Source organism: Lissotriton helveticus, chromosome 4_2, assembly GCF_964261635.1.
Source record: "Lissotriton helveticus chromosome 4_2, aLisHel1.1, whole genome shotgun sequence".
Classification (NCBI taxonomy): domain Eukaryota; kingdom Metazoa; phylum Chordata; class Amphibia; order Caudata; family Salamandridae; genus Lissotriton; species Lissotriton helveticus.
Genome location: NC_136064.1, coordinates 90,123,366 through 90,142,219, shown reverse-complemented (window position 1 = coordinate 90,142,219; position 18,854 = coordinate 90,123,366). Strand labels below are relative to the sequence as shown.

The 18,854-nt window shown below is 42.2% G+C and overlaps 1 protein-coding gene across 2 annotated transcripts in view; it reads left to right on the top strand.

Annotated features, from left to right (window-relative positions):
• Positions 1 to 18,854, top strand: part of LOC144752052 (phosphatidylinositol 3,4,5-trisphosphate 5-phosphatase 2-like) — a 598,959-nt gene that overhangs the window by 145,995 nt on the left and 434,110 nt on the right. For both annotated transcript variants that reach the window (XM_078640002.1, XM_078640003.1), the window contains exon 2: positions 4,406 to 4,811. In XM_078640002.1, coding sequence (XP_078496128.1) covers positions 4,678 to 4,811 — 134 coding nt within the window. In that variant the 5' untranslated portion in view covers positions 4,406 to 4,677. The remainder of the gene's footprint in view (positions 1 to 4,405; positions 4,812 to 18,854) is intronic.

The following is an 18,854-nucleotide window of genomic DNA, read 5'->3' as shown; positions in this document are numbered from 1 at the left end:
TGCAATGCATTGCCTATACACAGCCATTGCTAGAGGTAAAAAGGCCCCTCCTTTCTTCTCATTCAGCCTAGAGATTCCCAGCAATATTAATGGAGAGTCCAGCTCGACCTGAAGCTGTAATTTCTCGTTGAGAAATCCCTTGATCTCCCTAATCAGGCGGCCAAGCTCTACAGGTTGCAAACATATGGACCATGTCTGCCTTACAAAATGCACATCATGGGCAGTGTACTCTCTTCCCATTGCTCCCTTTCGGGATCCTATTTGGGGTATAATAAAGCCCAAAGCAGGTCTTGTAGAATGGAGCTTGGAGATTAGCAGATGTTAGAGTTGTCTGGGTGTTTAAAAAGACCTTTTGGATCTTTTGGAAGGTGGACCCCATGATCCCTAGCCTCTCTTGCCACTTTCTGGAGCATCTTTCCATATCACCTTTGGAGTGCACGTTCAACAGCTTATAAACAACTCCAATCCTAGAGGATGTGGGGGAAACATCGTTTACAAGGCGGGGATTACATTGCGATGCTATTACATCGCGGTTTTCACAACGCAAGTCGTTACAACGGCTTGCGCTGGATGGCGCTCTAGGACAAGGAATAGTATAATTTACTATCCAACACCTCCCCTACTGTATGTTGACTGGAGTTGGAATAGTATATTATACTACTAAGTCCTACGCCCTCCAACCGCAAAGTAATGTACCGCGATGTAAATGTATGCGCTGTAACGTCATACATCCGGATGTGGGTATGCATCCTATTCCAATGCCAGGGCCGGCTTTAGCGCAGGTGGCTCCCGTTGCGACACGCCCTTCCTCCAATGACCTCCTTCTCCACGGATTTCCTCACCACCACCATCCAACATTACCCGTCATCTCTCCATAGCCTCTCTTGCAAATGCATTTAATTTGTTTTATAGCGCTATTCAGGCCAGTGTAGGGTGTCAGAGCACTTTACATTATACATAAACCCTGCGGAGACAATGAATCATACCCGTGTAATCAGTCTATAGGAAACGTTAAATACGGCAATGAAAATTACAAGGTGTAGGAATCCCGTCATCCATACAAGTAGTCAGAATATTTTGCGAGTAGTTGGTCTGAAGAAACACAAACAAAGGATTTAAAACATACCACAGTGGTCGGGGTAAGCTATACTAATAAGAATGTATTTCTATGCAAACGAACCCTTTTTTAGCAACATTAGGATAATTAAAGACAGGGGAAAACCATCACGTTCGAATCTATACCATGCAGTGTGAGTGCAGCTCTTTGATAACAGTTTACAGGTTACTGTGCTACATTAGGGTTGTAATTTATGAACAGAAAGTAACAAAAGGATCTCTGTGACAAAAACTCACTGAGCTATCCGCATAAATACAGTTCTCTGCACGGCACGCATTCTTTGCAGAAGGCACATTAACCATCTGCGCTACAGTCAAAACTGCTGCTAGACTAAACTCTGAGCTCTCTCCAGCAGGAACATAACATTTAATCACCAGCGTGGAGGGTTATCTTGACATTTTTATTGTTGCCTGAATCCTGTTGGAACACACGAGGACCTCTCTGCAGCAGGCGCTTTTAACCCGTTCCATGCGTCGGATGGCCCCCACCCGTCCGACGTCACAGTGGGCATGTGCGGAGGACGGCCTGGGCCGTCCGAACTCCGCCCACTCATTAATTCTCCAGCACCGCGGCGGAATTCGTGCCGCGGTCAAGGTGTTAATCCAAGTTATTTCCTAACACAGTGGCCCCCAACTCAGCTCCCGAGCTCAGCACCAGATACTCATCGCCCTGAAAGCCCTGTCTGATGCCAAGCTGTTGGCCACCCAAAACTACGTGCTCAAATTTTAAACTTAAAAATTCCCAGAATCATGTAAGAAGTCAGTTCTATTGTCTGACTTTCTTACAGTGCTGCTGATAACTGACAGTCTGTTCTGACAGCCGCTTGTCGGCAGGACAATACATGCATACATGAAACTCATACATCAGAGTTTCTGAACAAGTCGAGTACATATACATGGCAGGTACACAAGTGGCCCTTGGTAGACAAAAATATAATAAATACACGCCTGAAGGGCATCAGCCTCCCCCACCTGTCGGTGCTCCTGCCGTCTGGCGAGCACAGCACTCCCAACACACACTTGAGTGAAATTCCAATTGTAGATAAAATCAGTGGCTGCAGAGACCACGTATGTTACCATGCTGCTCAACCTGAATGTGGCGTCACAGCCTGACAAAGGCACAAAGGGATGGTAGGTCACTGAGGGGTCATCCCAGCAGCACAGTGGAGTGAGTGACAGGCAGAGAGAGGCCATTGCTTCGGCCAGATTGTGGCAGTTTCCTTTGGATGTGTGCTTTGAGCTCAGCCCCTGTCTGTGCTTTTACGTACTCCCTCCTCCTGAGCCAAGTGGTCTGAATAAAATAAACACATGATTAAGGGCAGCAGAACCAACTATCTGCCTCGTAACCGACAGAGCAATTAATTTGGGGGTTGTTCCATCCCATACACGCCCCTAAAGCTTTGCCCTGGACCCAGGTCTCTCCGTGGTCCTGATTCACAGAACTAACTTAAGACAAAATCCTAAACTTACTACCATTTTGGTATTCACAGAAGGCACTTACTCATTTCGGTATTCATAGAAGTTAGGAGTCCTAACTTAAGGACTCCTAAATGCCTTCTGTGAATACCGAAAGTATTAAAGTTAGGATTTTACTCAGTTTAGGAGTAGTAAAGTTAGGACTCCTAACTTCTGTGAATACCGAAATGAGTAAGTGCCTTCTGTGAATACCAAAATGGTATTAAGTTTAGGATCTTGTCTTAAGTTAGTTCTGTGAATTGGGCCCGTATATTTCTTGTTACTTACACTATGTACTGGGCCTAGCCTCCCCTGTCACACTGGGCGCAGAGCCCGGCCTCTCTGTTTCTCTTCCTTGTCGCTCCATGTGCAGATCTTGGCTTCTTTTGGTCTGTCATGTCACTCTATGCTCAGAGACTGAATACAAGGCTTGGCCTCTCCCATGTCATACTGGTAACACAGCTTGGTGTCTCTGGGAAATTTGTCATCGACTACTGTGATCAGGAAGATCCTAGAGAGGCCAAACTCAGCAAATAGGGTGAGAAGAGAGCCCACAACATCTTCAACCTCGGGAGCAAGACGATTGGGGACAAGCTCAAGAACGTCCTGAACACCTCCATCACCACAGCTTCCTTCCCTACGTGCTGGGAACACACTGAAGTGAGGCCCCTTCTGAAGAAACCATCTGCTGACCCAGCAGATCCAAAAAACTACCAGCCCATATCCCTACTCCCCTTTTTGGCAAAGGTTCTCAAAAAGTCAATTAACCGGCAACTCACCGAACACCTGGAACACTACAACCTCCTGGGCCCCTCTCAATCAAGATTCTGAGCCAACCACATCACTGACACAGCCCTGATCGCAGCCATTGACGACATCAGGGCCCCCACGGACTGCGAAACAGCAGCACTCATCCTCCTGGACCCGTTAGCCACCTTCGACACTGTCTCCCACGAATCTTCATCTACAGACTCCACAAAATTAAAATCCAATGAGACACCCTCAAATGGATCGCCTCATACCTCCCCTGGAAGAATCCAGAGAATCCGTCTCCCACCATTCACCTCGGAACCCAAGAAGATCATCTGCGGCGTCCCACAAGGATCGTCCTCAGCCCCACCCTCTTCAACACATACATGACTCCCTGGCCAACACGTCAGATCACACGGACTCTACATCATCTCCTATGCTGGCGAAACCCAGCTCATACTCGCTATCAAAAGACTCCTCCATCACCAGAGCCAACTTCCACATATGTATGATGAACGTCACCGACTGGATGAAGGATAACTGTCTCAAGCTCAACACGGACACAACATAAGTCCTCATTTTTGAGAACAACACCTCACCATGGAATGAAACTTGGTAGCCTGCTGATCCTGTCCCTTCCCCTGCCCCGACAGACCTTGCACGCAACTTCTGCATCATCTTAGACAGCAAGTTATCTATGCAGAAACAGGTAAACGCAGTCTCGTCCGCCTGCTTTCACACCCTATGCCTGCTCTGCAAGGTTATCAGTTGGCTCCCACTCAAAACTAGAAGGACCGTCACTCAGGCCCTCGCCAGCAGTAGACTGGACTACGGGAATATGGAGAAAAGAGGCTGGCCTCTCTCCAGTTACAATGCTGAAGAGCTTGCCTCTCTGGGCCTCCCCATGTCTCAATGGCTTAGTTTTGTTTCCTGTATTGAAATCTTCTATATCATATGGACCTTTTGGGCTATAACATTAGGTGGGACATATAGCATGGTTTAGAATGTGAAAAAACAAACTGCCTCTCTTATTTTATGACACTGAGAAACTCTTACCCATTCAATCTTGTTCTCTTTCTTGCAGGTTTGATCTGCTAACTGTGCCTCATGTGGCCCTGTGATTTGCCACCATGAAGGAAGGGCCATAGAGTGTGTTCTTCACCTCAGTCCAGCTCATTTCTGACTGTTCTAGGATCCACTTGGCCACCAGCAGCCAGGCTTGAATTGGGCAGGCTTGGAGGCGTGTTCCTGGCTTCACAAGCTGTGGTGTGTGTACCCGGCCACATGGAGCTCCCAGCGGTGTGGTTTAACAGGTGAACTACACCCAGCCTGCATCCACGCTAGACTCAAAGCCCAATGGCCGCCGCATGGTACCATCATGACATCAGCCGGGTTCAGGCGGAGGACTTGTTAGCCAAAGCGGGAAAGGATGGAAGCTTCCTTGTCCGTGACAGTGAATCTGTGCCCGGAGCATACGCCCTGTGCCTGCTGTAAGTAACTCTGTCATTATTTTCTACTACTTGTGTGTCTCCCATGTCTGTTGTACCACAAAGTCACATCTGATGGAACTTCTGAATCCCTGCTTGACACACCTTCTCCCTCTCTCACTGGACTTTGTCCTTTTGGGCACACACACTGCTCAATCTCTTCCTACCCACTTTACATTTCTCTATCTCTGCACATACCCTGAATTTGCAATACTGATCTTTGCAGTGGAACTATCGTTTTACTATGAATGAAATCTGGCCTGAACTTTGACCTTTCACAGCTTATTTGAGGATTTTAGTATGGGGCCAACCCGCAAACCGTCATGGAAATTTGAACTACTTCTGCCTGGCATACTTTACTGCTCCACTAACTCACATACCACGAGTTATGTTTGTAGATTATGCATGTTGTCAACCTTCCACATGTGATTTACAAAAACAAACATAATCTCCACCACAGGCCTTGTCCAGACCCATGAGCAGCAAAATGCAAAATCAAAAAGGCTTGATTTTGTTTTAGCTCATACGTGGTATCGTTTAAGGGCCAGATGTATCAAGATACCCTTTTGCGATTCTCAAATAGCGATTTTTAAGGAATAGTTATTTGAGAATTGCAAAATGGTATGTATGTAAAAATTAGCTATTTTTTTAGCGATTTCTTAAAATTCCTTAATTGCGATTAGCAAATTGCTAATCGCAATTGAGGAATAATTTCCCATTCATTTCTATGGGCCAGGAGGCGCATAGGAATGAATGTGAAATTATTCTCAATTTGCGATTCGCAATTTGCTAATCGCAAATTGAGAATAATTTCAAGGGTGCAAGGGTGTCTAAAGGACACCCTGCTGCACCCCTGGAAATTGACATGTGTGCACATATGGCGTACATACATGCCCTAGGGGCATGTATGAGCGTCACATGCCACCTTTACAAATTGCAAAAAGTGCATTTGTAAAAGAATTCACAAATTACCACCACCTACAAGTTGGTGGTAATTTGCGATTTCTTAGAGTGAAATCGCAAAACTTTCTTCTTTCTTACATACCATTTAAGGAATCGCTTTTTACGATTCCTTAAATGGTAGCGCAAAATTAAGGAATCGCAAATTTTGCGATTCCTTAATTTTGGGATGAGATTTTTTTAATAGATCTCATTTCCCGGTTTTTTCTCGCAAACGTGTTATTTTGCGATTCGCAGCGTTTGCGACAAAAAAAACACTTGATACATCTGCCCCTTAGAAACTTCTGACACTGTATACATATGCTCCTCACACTTAAGCGTGTAAACCACACTCCTTTGTGATAAGGGCACATTTTACTTGTGTAAATTATGCATAGGACTTTAGGGTCAGAATTCATCTTTTGTGAAACACCTCATTTCTTGAACATAGTGAGAAATCAAGGTGTGCTAGGCTTAACTGTTATATGGAAAACCTTTAGGAAAAGATGCTCGTAGAGGGCTGGAATTCAAGAGATTTAAAGGACCAAGACAGAACTGTTGAAGAGAAGCTGTGCTCTTTTAATTCAGAGAAACACAGGCACACTGCCTGTGAAGAGGCACACCATTACATACAAATAAATGATAATAAATGATTTTTTTGCTAAATTGTGAATTTAATTATTCACAATTTTATAGAGAGTGTGGCAAGACCCAATGAATAACAGAGCGCTTTTATCTTGTTTTGGTACTTAAACACAGTCTTGTTTCGGATCACTGACACAATATCATGGTGAACAATATCGTTGACAAAAATATTGTGTCAAAAATATAATTTACCACAATATTGTGTTCCTATACTTATAATGGTAAGTACTAATATATCATAATAATATATTGTTTTCACTAATATCATCCAGGAAGATGAAGAAATATCGATTTTTAAATGTAAATAGAGTTTGAAGTAGTTAATGTTAGATATTTTAATATACACATTTAAGTAATGTAAATTCAATACATTCCACTAATATTTAATACTATATATAAATATATACTTAAATAAACACACAAACACACGCGCACACACAGTTATATATTGGTTTGTGTTTATATATAGTGCAACATAATTAATAATTACATTATGATTACATTATGTTTTTACTTAAAATATATTTTAAATGTTTTACATTACTATAAAAACATACACACACGCATATATCAATCAATCAAGGGGTTTATAAATCGCGATACTCACCAGCGAGGGTCTCAAGGCGCTGAGGAGGGTGGGGTGCAGCTCCGGATGAATCGAAGAGCCAGGTCTTGAGGTTCTTCCTGAAGGTGTGGAGGGTGGGGGAGCGTCTGATGTTCACAGGGAGCTCGTTCCAGGCTTTGGCTGCGACGTAGGAGAAAGCTCTTCCTCCTGCTCTGGTTCTGCGGATGTGGAGAGTCTCTGCGGGTGCAAGGTCTGCGGAGCGAAGGTTCCTCTTGGGTATGTGGAAGGAGACTCTCTCGTTGAGGTATTTGGGTCCAATGTTGTGGAGGGATTTTCAGGCGTGGGTGAGCAGTTTGAAGGTAACTCTCCTCTCGACAGGGAGCAAGTGGAGGTCACGTAGGTGTTGGGGCATGTGTTTGTGCCATGGTGTTCCGAGGAGGATCTGGCTGTGGCGTTCTGGATGGTCTGTAGCCTGTGTAGGAGAGTTCTGTTGATTCCGGTGTAGAGGGCATTGCCGTAGTCCAGTCTGCTGGTTATGAGTGCATAGGTAAGGTTTTTTCTGCATTCTAGGGGTATCCATTTGAAGGTATTGTGGAGGATCCAGAGGCAGTTGAAACTGGTGGAGGCGATGGAGTTGATCTGGGGGGTCATGGTGAGGGAGGAGTCGAGAATGATGCTGAGGTTCCTTCCTGGAAACAGAGTCCGGTGTCTTAGGGGTTCTTCGTATATATATATATATATATATATTCACTGAAAAAACATAGGTTTTACAGATGTTATAGTTAGGAATTAGCATTTAAAAAACCTTAGAAATTCACTGAAAAAAACAGGTTTCTAAGGACGTTATAGTTAGTTGGACAATAATGTCCCTGAAACCTATGGTTTTTTCAGTGAATTTCTAAGGTTTTTTAAATGCTAATTCCTAACTATAACGCCTGTAAAACCTATGGGTTTTTCAGTGAATTTCAAAGGTTATTTAAATGTTAATTTCATATTTTAATATTTATAAAACCTATATTTTTTCTAATTGTTTTTTAATATTTTGCAACTCTATTATCCTTTTTTTAACTTGAAAAATTATGTAATGTTTTATATCTTCCCCCAAAAATATGCATATCAACCTTTTTGTTGTTGAGAAACTACAGTCCCGTACCGGTAGTCTACCAACCTCGATCAGCACGAGAATCCTATCCACCACATTTAAATGATGAGCATTTCGTATCCGAGGGGTTTATAACACCACATCCCGCGTAACAACATGTACGTATGAGGTCGCGCCAGCTGCTACTGTGGGATGCGACCGGTACGCACTACCAAGTGGAACGTTACGTCATGTACGTATGGGGTGGCACCCGCTGCGCGTACCAAATGCAACGAATGCACGCTGCCATGCCCTGTGTTACATGATAGACATACGATATCGCGGCGCATACGCCATTCACTCATTTTTTATGTCTCAAAACTATATCTAAATAACTTTAAAGTGTATATGAGAGCAAGCGATAATTAACAATATTTTAAACAGTTATATATTTCTACAACAGTAATCATTGCATCACACACAGAGATTCAATATTAAAAGAATCAATAATTTGTGCTGCAGTAAGGTAGGGACAGTAGCTGTGAAATAATAAAGAAATAATTCTATCGTAAAAGAACCACAACTTGTGGTATACTGACACACAATCAATAGATCTGAAATAATACACAAAAAGATTATATCATAAACACTCCATCAGTTCTAGTGCACTCACATAGCCACATCAAAAGCATTCAGCATGTGCACAGCCAGCAATAATGCGTGCTGTAGAGAGGCCGTACTAGGAGCAATATCTTTTGCCATCAACACTACATCATCTGCAATAGCAACTCAATCTGAATTGTGAACACTGCTGTCTGCAGTGTTGGCCTCAGAGAGCGGTCAGCAATGACCCACACCTACATAAGGTGACTTGAGCTGCCCAGTGTGTCGTAAGCGAAGCAACAAAAAATTGTGTGCGGAGCCTGCAATGATACATATGCATGGTGCAGACAGTACACACTAGAGCAATGACTTTTCCAAAGGAATACCTCATCTACAATAGCGACTCAATCTCAATTGTGAACACTGCTGTCTGAAGTGTAGGCCAGAGTGAGCGATTAGCAAGAGCCCACAGCCACGTGGCATTGACTTGAGCTCTACAGTTTGCAATACGCGAAGCAAAAAAACATGTGCAGAGCCTGCAATGATGCGTCTGAGTGGTGCAGACAGAGCGCACTGGAGCAATGTCTTTTCCTACAGGACAGCATCATCTACAATACCGACTCAATGTCAAATGTGAACATTGAAGTCTGCAGTGTAGGCCTGAAAGAGCGTTCAGCAAGGGCCCACAGCCACGTGGCATTCACTTGAGCTCTACAGTTAGTAATAAGCGATGCAAAAAAAAAGTGTGCAGAGCCTGCAATGATAAATATAAGTGGTGCAGACAGCACGCACTGGAGCAATGTCTTTTCCTACAAGACTACCTCATCTACAATATCAACTCGATCTCAATTATGAACACTGCTATCTGCAGTGTAGGCCTGAGAGAGCGATCAGCAAGGGCCCACAGCCACATGGCATTGACTTGAGCTCTACAGTTTGCAATACGCGAAGCAAAACAAACGTGTGCAGAGCCTGCAATGATGCGTATGAGTGGTGCAGACAGAGCACACTGGAGCAATGTTTTTTCCTACAGGACAGCATCATCTACAATACCAACTCAATTGCAAATGTGAATACTGAATTTTGCAGTACCGGCCAGAGAGAGCTTTCAGCAAGGGCCCACAGCCACTTGGCATTGACTTGAGCTCTACAGTTTGCAATACAAGAAGCAAACAAAACGTGTGCGGAGCCTGCAATGATGCGTATAAGTGGTGCAGACAGAACACACTACAGCAATCTCTTCTCTTACAAGACTGCATCATCTACAATAGCGAATCAATCTGAATTGTGAACACTACTACCTGCATTGGTTTTTTTTAAACTTTATTTGTCATTTTCCAAAAGAAATACAAAATAAAGATAAGTATACATGTTCAATATACATTGATGATTCGTTGGGTGTCACTCTGATCTCAAATGCAAAGCATATCAGATTCTGAACATACTCAAACGTAGTCGTTAAGACAGGGTAAAGGCCCACAGTGGGGCAATATATCTATGGCAATCTTCTAAGGTAGCGCAATCTCGCAACGTTCCCAACAGGACATGTACAGTAGGCGACTCCCCGGATCAGTGGGGTGTGAGGTCAAGGGGACAAGGGCATCTTACAATGTACACAGTAAACAAATATCCAAGAACGGGGTATCCTCCATCCCTCAACCAATACCCTCGGGGACAGGTGCAGGAGTGGGTTGACTGCTCTCCACGGTGCCCGCTATGTATGTGCGGTATGGGCCCCAAATGTCAATGGGCCTGGATGTGGCGGGAACCATGGCAGAGTATTCAGTACTATTAACATTGCAGCGTGCCATACTCCGGAGCCAGGAGCTGTGTAGCGGGGGTCGCCGGTCGCACCAGTTCAGTGCCACTTCGCGTTTTGTTTGCTTCGTGTATTGCAAACTGTAGAGTTCAAGTCAATGCCACGTGGCTCTGGCCTGTACTGCAGACAGCAGTGTTCATAATTGAGATCGAGTCATTATTGTAGATGAGGTAGTCCTGTAGGAAAAGACATTGCTCCAGTGCGTTCTGTCTGCACCACTCATATGTATCATTGCAGGCTCCGCACACGCTTGTTTTGCTTCGCGTATTGCCACCTGTAGAGCTCAAGTCAATGCCACGTGGCTGTGGGCTGTTGCTGCATGCTCTCTGGACTGTATTACAGACTTCAGTTTTCACATTTGACATTGAGTTGGTATTGTAGATGATGCTGTCCTGTAGGAAAAGACATTGTTCCAGTGCGCTCTGTGTGCACCACTCAAACGCATCATTGCAGGCTCTGCACACGTTTTTTTGCTTCGCGTATTGCAAACTGTAGAGCTCAAGTCAATGCCACGTGGCTGTGGGCCCTTGCTGATTGCTCACTCTGGCCTACACTTCAGACAGCAGTGTTCACAATTGAGATCGAGTCGCTATTTTAGATGAGGTAGTCCTATAGGAAAAGACATTACTCTAGTGTGTACTGTCTGCACCATGCATATGAATCATTGCAGGCTCCGCACACGATTTTTTGTTGCTTCGCTTACGACACACTGGGCAGCTCAAGTCACCTTATATAGCTGTGGGTCGTTGCTGACCGCTCTCTGAGGCCAACACTGCAGACAGCAGTGTTCACAATTCAGATTGAGTTGATATTAAAGATGATGTAGTGTTGATGGCAACAGATATTGCTCCTAGTACGGCCTGTCTACAGCACGCATTATTGCTGGCTGTGCACATGCTGAATGCTTTTGATGTGGCTATGTGAGTGCACTAGACCTGATGGAGTGTTTATGATATAATCTTTTTGTGTATTATTTCAGATCTATTGATTGTGTGTCAGTATACCACAAGTTGTGGTTCTTTTACGATAGAATTATTTCTGTATTATTTCACATCTACTGTCCCTACCTTACTGCAGCACAAATTATTGATTTTTTTAATATTGAATCTCTGTGTGTGATGCAATGATTACTGTTGTAGTTGATGCTAGCAGCAACCATTCCCTGAGGGCTGGTTTACACTCACCCCACACGCATCCAGCACAGACGCCACTGGATATGTGACCCTGGTAATAAAAAGGAGTTGAGCGTACGTGCCCGTACCCACTTCCACTATGTATCTGTGTCCGTGTGTTCATTATCTATGCATTATACTCTCTCTGGGCTGTACTATATTACGTTGTGCTGTGGACAGCGTATGCAAATATGTTACCTCTGGTATTGGAGAACATTTCGGTAATGTGACTTTTAGGTGTATGGCTATCACAGGTGGAAGGCTACTTTACAGAGTATGAATATTGATGAAAATTATGGTTGCATGTTGTGTGTAGTGTAAGATATGTGTACATTGTAAAAAGTTTAGAACAAAGCTCTCTAAGCAGAAGAGATGTGTTTCATGAAATGCAGTACAGATATTGACTACAATGGGTGGCGTTTTTGAACTGTTACAATGGGAAATGTTATGAACTAATGAAATGTTTTTTTTTAATGGTCACATGGCAATTGCGCAGCTAGTTCGCAATGAGATCGCACCTAATGAGATTTTGAGAAAATATATTTACTATAATATAAGTTTACTACAGTAAAAAATATATAACTGTTTAAAATATTTTTAATTATCGCTTGCTCTCATATGCACTTTAAAGGTATTTAGATATAGTTTTGAGACAAAAAAATGAGGGAATGGCATATGCGGCGCGATATTGTACATCTATGACGTAACACAGGGCGTGGCAGCGTGCATTCGTTGCATTTGGAACACGCAGCGGGTACTGGTCGCATCCCATAGTAGCAGCCGGCGTGACCTCATACGTACATGTTTTTACGCGGGACGTGGTGTTACAAAGCTGTCGGATACGAAATGCGCATCATTTAAATGTGGTGGATAGGATTTGCGTGCTGATCGAGGTTGGCAGACTACCAGTGCGGTACTGTAGTTTTATAAAAAAAGAATGTTTGATATGCATATTTTTTTGGGAACATATAAAACGTTGCATAATTTTGAAAGTTAAAAAAAGGATAATAGAGTTGCAAAATATTCAAAATCAATTAGAAAAAATTTAGGTTTTATAAATATTAAAATATGAAATTAACATTTAAATAACCTTTGAAATTCACTGAAAAAACCATAGGTTTCAGAGACGTTATAGTTAGTTGGACATTTGACTCATATAAAACCAGAGAAATTCGCTACCGTAGACAAAGCTTCTTATGGGGTTAAATATACTATCGTCACTCCAAACAGTTAAACAGTAGGAAAAGCACTGAATTGTGATGGACATCCCACACCAATCTGTGCAACAGTGGGGAAAGGATCGGGCTTCATAGGGCTTAAAATTACTATTCCCACTCCAAATAACTCAACAATAGGGAAAGTGATGGACTCCCGAAGGGTAAAATTTACTATTCTCTCTCCAGTCTGTGCAACAGTAGGAAAAGCGTTGAATTGTGATGGACATCGGTGGGATAAAGTTTACTATTCCCACTCCAAACAGCACAATAATAGGGAAAGTGTTGAACTGCGAAGTTGATTTTACTATTCGTGCTGCAGTCTAAGCAAGAGTAGGGAAAATACTTCACTTCATACACATTACATATATGAGTAATCCATGGATGTAGAGAAAATAATAAACTCTTCATTTAAACATTACTAATTAACATGAAAAATATATATATGTATTAAAAAAACAATGAATCAATTTACATATCTAGTCAAAAAATAGTAGACTGTAAATTAATAAATTATTGTATTCAATTATTAATTGATTAACATCCCAACCTATACCCCTACAAACCCAGCCATCCACATCCTAAAATATAACTAAAAAATAAGTGTTCAATAATAAACATATTTAAAATCAATTGAATAATTAATTAACAGCTAATAATTAATTGTTAATTAATTATTATGTAATTAATTCCCCACCCTAAACCCCCACTAACCTAGCAGCCTGCACCTAAAATATAAGTAATATAAATAAGTATTCAATAATTTACCTATCTAAAATCCAATGAAATAATTAATTTAAAAATAATAAATAGTTAATCAGTTATTACTTAATTAACTTCCCAACCTACGCCCCTAGAATATGGCGTCCCTTAACTAAAATATGAATGAAAACAATCGATAATATATAATTTACATAATTAAAAAACTATTAAATGATGAATTTACAATGAATAATTAATCACTCTATGAATACATAATTAACTTCTCACCCTAGACCCCTACAGACCGAGCATCCTACAATTAAATTATAAATAAAATAAATCAGTACTCCACATTTTACATAATTAAAAATCAATTAAATAATCAATTAACAATTAATAAGTGCTTATTAATTATCACTTAATTCACTTATTACCCTAGACATCTACAAATCTAGTAGCCCACAACCAAAATATAAGTAAAATAAACATTTCATAAGTTACATATTTAAAAATCAATTAGATGAATCATTAACAATTAATAATTAATTGTTAACTAGTGTGTGTACTTTCGTGACAGTTCTTGAATCACCTTGTTCGGGCAGCTTACTTGCCCGGTTCCTGTCTGTGGGTGTGGCCGATCTTAACGCCGGCATCTGCGCGGACTCGGTGCTCGAGAACAGCGGCCATCTTTGTGAGGGCGCGCTGGGGAGCGTCGCTCGAACGACGCTATAAAAACATACGTTCATGGCTCCGCGCAGCGGACACGCATTGCGGGCACGCCGATCGCGCGCCGGAGTCAAGCCAAAGTCCAGCCCGTCAGCACCCGTCCGCGACCGACCGAGGCACGGGGCAGGACTCCTTACCCTTAGGACTGACAGGGCAGAATCCCAGCCTAGATATCAATATGCTAGCGCAACTCTATTAGAAATGGGTAAGATCTCGAATAAATCATGTCTGCACACCATTGACCCCAACTGGATGTTACCGTCACACTGTAACACCTGCAACAAACCGTTCCCTACTCTTCAGAACCTCGATGCTTCCAAGACTAAACTAAAAATGATGCTGCTTAACTGCAGGTCCATGATAAAACATAAGACTGAAATCCACGATTTGCTTCAAAACCGTGAATTTGATGTTATGTTCCTGACGGAAACATGGTTAGAGGAATCCTCCGCCCCCGACATCTTGGAAACAGTGCCCTCGAACTACAGTCTCCTTAGAATCGACAGGCCTAAACAACGTGGTGGAGGACTTGCTCTTATTTTCAAAAAGGAACTTGAGTGTACTCTCACTAATAAAAACATCACGAATAGTGAATGTGGTACATTCTCTATAAAACTTTCTCCATTTACCACCATTGCTGGTCTTCTCATATATCGCCACCCGGGCACGGCTACATCCTTCTGCAACCAACTCTTAGAAGTAGCCACTCAGCTAGCCATAAGACACAGCAACTTCATGATTTTAGGGGACCTAAATCTTCACTTTGAAGACAACAATGCTAAAGAAGCACAAATACTCAGGTCTGCATTACATGCGCTGGGAATAAAATTACTATCCACCAACCCAACGCATCAACACGGGCACCTTCTTGACCCGATATTTGCCACATGGGAAGGTATCGAGTTGCTCCCCCCGGTCCCAATAATATGGTCTGACCATCACATTAAAATTTTTTCTATCCCTACTATCATTGCTAAAAATGTTCCCAATAAACTGTTGTCTGCTAAACGCCGTAACTGGAAAAATTACACCCCTGAACGCCTGATCAACGAATTAGAGAAACACTCCCCGCAGGTTGGTCAGTCTTTACAAGACACATGGAATAATTATGAACGATGGTTAGATAAGGCATTAGACAACATCGCCCCATGGACCTCGAAACCACCGGTTAGGAGAACCAAATCAGAACCGTGGTACTCGGAAAAATGAAAAATAGCAAAATCCCATTGCAAAGTAACAGAACGCAAATGGAGGAAAAACTACTCCCCTGAGCTTAAGGAAAGGTATAAATCGGAACTAAAAGTCTATCAGAAAATGGTAAGAGAGGAAAAAAGCGCCTTTTACAAAACCAGAATCGAAGAGGCAGCCAATCCCTCTAAAGAACTGTTCCGTATCTATAAAGAGCTAACAGACATCTCGTGTTTAGATACGCAGGACACATACTCCAACGACATCTGCGAACAAATAGCTGATTTCTTCATTGATAAAGTTGAGAAAATTCATGCCACTTTCCCCAAATCCTCTATATCAGCAAAAGAGATAGGGTTCAGGCCCCCCCTTACTCAAAAACCTACCCTTACTCAACTCACTACCCCTGAAAAAAAAGACTTGATCACCATTATTAATAGCATACATTCTGGTTCCCCTACCGATGTATGTCCTTTGGACAAAATCAAAGACATCATGGAAAGCTTTCTAATAGATCACATAAGAAATATGATAACTCTTTCTTTTCAAGAATGCAAAGTACCAGAAGATTGGAAAACTGCGCAGGTCATCCCCCTCAAAAAAAAAAACAATATTCCCATCACTCAATTTCAAAATCTAAGACCCATCTCCCTCCTGCCACAATGTGCTAAGATTATAGAAAAAATAGTCAATGCACAACTCATGGCTTTTCTGGAAAAGGAAAACATACTTCACCCCACTCAATCGGGTTTTAGACCGGGTTATTCTACTGAATCAGCGGTACTTTACTCTACAGAATGCATCCGCAAGATGGTAGACGAAGGAGAAACAGCAGCGTTGGTCATGTTAGACCTTAGCGCAGCTTTCGATACTGTGCTCCATGCCACGCTGCTGTCCCGACTCTCAGACATTGGAGTGAAAGACCACGCTCTGGCCTGGTTCCAGTCCTTTCTCTCTCATAGATCATTCCAGCTGCACTGTCCACCCTTTAAATCATCTTCTCGTGACGTGAGCTATGGGGTTCCTCAGGGCTCGAGTCTGAGCCCCACCTTATTTAACATCTATATGGAGCCCCTGGCCCGCGTCATTGAGAGCTTTGGGGTGGGCATTGTCAGCTATGCCGACGACACCCAGCTCATGTTTAAGCTGACACCAGACAGCGAGAAATATGCCACTAATTTCTCGGACTGCATGAGTGCGGTAGCCACCTGGATGGACAACAATTGCCTCCGTTTGAACGGAGACAAAACAGAGGTGTTGGTGGTAGGGAACAATGCTTCAATATGGTCCCAGGCATGGTGGCCTACGGCTCTGGGCGATCCCCCACACCCTGTGGAAAAGGTCAGAAACTTAGGGGTTATGATTGACGCGGATCTTTCAGGAAAATCTCAAGTTAACAAAACCACAGGCAAATGCTTTGGCACTCTAAAAATCCTACGAAAGATCATTGATATCATCCCTACAGAGGCCAGAAAAACCATAGTGCACGCGCTTATAACTCCCCACCTTGACTATGGAAATGCTCTCCTTTTAGGCCTTAACCAAAAACAGTTACACCAGCTACAATGCATACAGAATGCAGCCGCCCGCATGGTATTAGGTCTACCTAGAAGAACATCATCCCAAGCAGCCCTTGCTAAACTTCACTGGCTCCCTGTCAGGGAAAGAATTATGTTCAAAAGCCTCTGCTATGTCCATAAAATCGCCCATAATAAAGGACCTATCTATCTCAGAAATCTGTTGTCTATCCATCGTCCCCTCAGAGAACTAAGATCTTCTGGACTGACACAATTCAAACTTCCCCGTATCTTCAGAGCCAGAATGGGAGGAAGATCTTTTCGCTACCTTGGAGCTAAGCACTGGAATGCTCTACCAGTCTCTTTGCGTATGGAACCCTCAGAAACGATTTTTAGATCGAAATTAAAAACACACCTTTACCCACAATAATTACTCTCCCTGCCCTCCCCCCCCTCTTCTCCCTCTGACAGATTCAGTTAGCAGTTAGTGCGGGGACACACAGTTTGTGCAGCCATGCGCTCTATAAATGTTTTATTATTATTATTATTATTATTATTATTATTATTATTATTATTATTATTATTATTATTATTATTTATTATTATTATTATTATATTATTATTAACTAATTACTTAATTAAACTTCTCACCTTATATCCCTTCACATTAAACATATCATTAAATAAAATGTATTAAATAATTCATAAATAATTATTACTTAATTAACTTCCCACTCTATCCCACTACAGACCCAACAACTCTCTGACATTAGGGGCCAGATGTAGGTAGCCCAATACCGGTCGGTAACGGCCAAAATTACCGAATTTCGGCCGTTACCGACCGGTATTTAGGGTTTGAGATGTAGGAGGCAGGTTTAAGGATTCTGTAATTTACCAAACGGTTTTTAAGGAATCGGTAAATTACCGAATTCTTAATGTAGGGAGCACTCAAGTGAGTGCATTTTTCATGTAAGGATTCGTTATTTACCAATACTACAAGTTGGTGATAAATACGGATTACCTTTAAAAAAGCAATTATTTGCTTTTTTAAAAGTGCCATGTGGCAAACATACATGCCCTTAGGGCATGTATGTTGCCACATGTGCACCCATGCACTATTCAGGGGTGCAACAGGGTGTCAATGTGACACCTTGCCACCCTTGAAAATGTTCCCCCTATTACCGATTCGGTATTTACCGAATCGGTAATAGTGAATGGCTTCCCATTCATTCCTATGGGCCTCCAGGCCCCTAGGAATGAATGGGAATTACCGAATCGGTAAATACCGAATCGGTAATGCAGAATATTACCGATTCGGTAAAATTTACCGAATTTTTATCTACAGACCATTTACCAATTCTGAAATACCGAATCGGTAAAATTCGGTATTTTAGAATCGGTAAATGGAAATCACCTACATCTGGCCCTATATCTTACTGTTATTATTTACATACAAAAGTGTAAATCACTTAAAAGTACAAGCTATATTAAAAATAAATTAATACCATTTATATAAACAATAGTAACATTAATATATCAACTAGATCACATTAAAAGTATTAAAAACAATATTTTTACAATAAAACGAAACTAAAAACATTGATATTCTTTTAAAATGTAAAAGAAATGTAAATTTATACTTGTATAGCGCACTACTCACCCACAAGGGTCTCAAGGCGCTTGTACGAATACCGCTGTGGAACCCATCCTGGCTTTCCCTGTGAGGTGTCCACTCCTGGGCACCCCCAAGGTGGAGGCCAGGCATCCTTTGCGTTGTGGGGGCCGTTGTGGAGATTAAGCAAGCTACTGCCCAGAGTTGCTGAGTGGGACCCATGATTGGAATAGGCACCGAGGCGAGAATTATCAGGTCTGTGG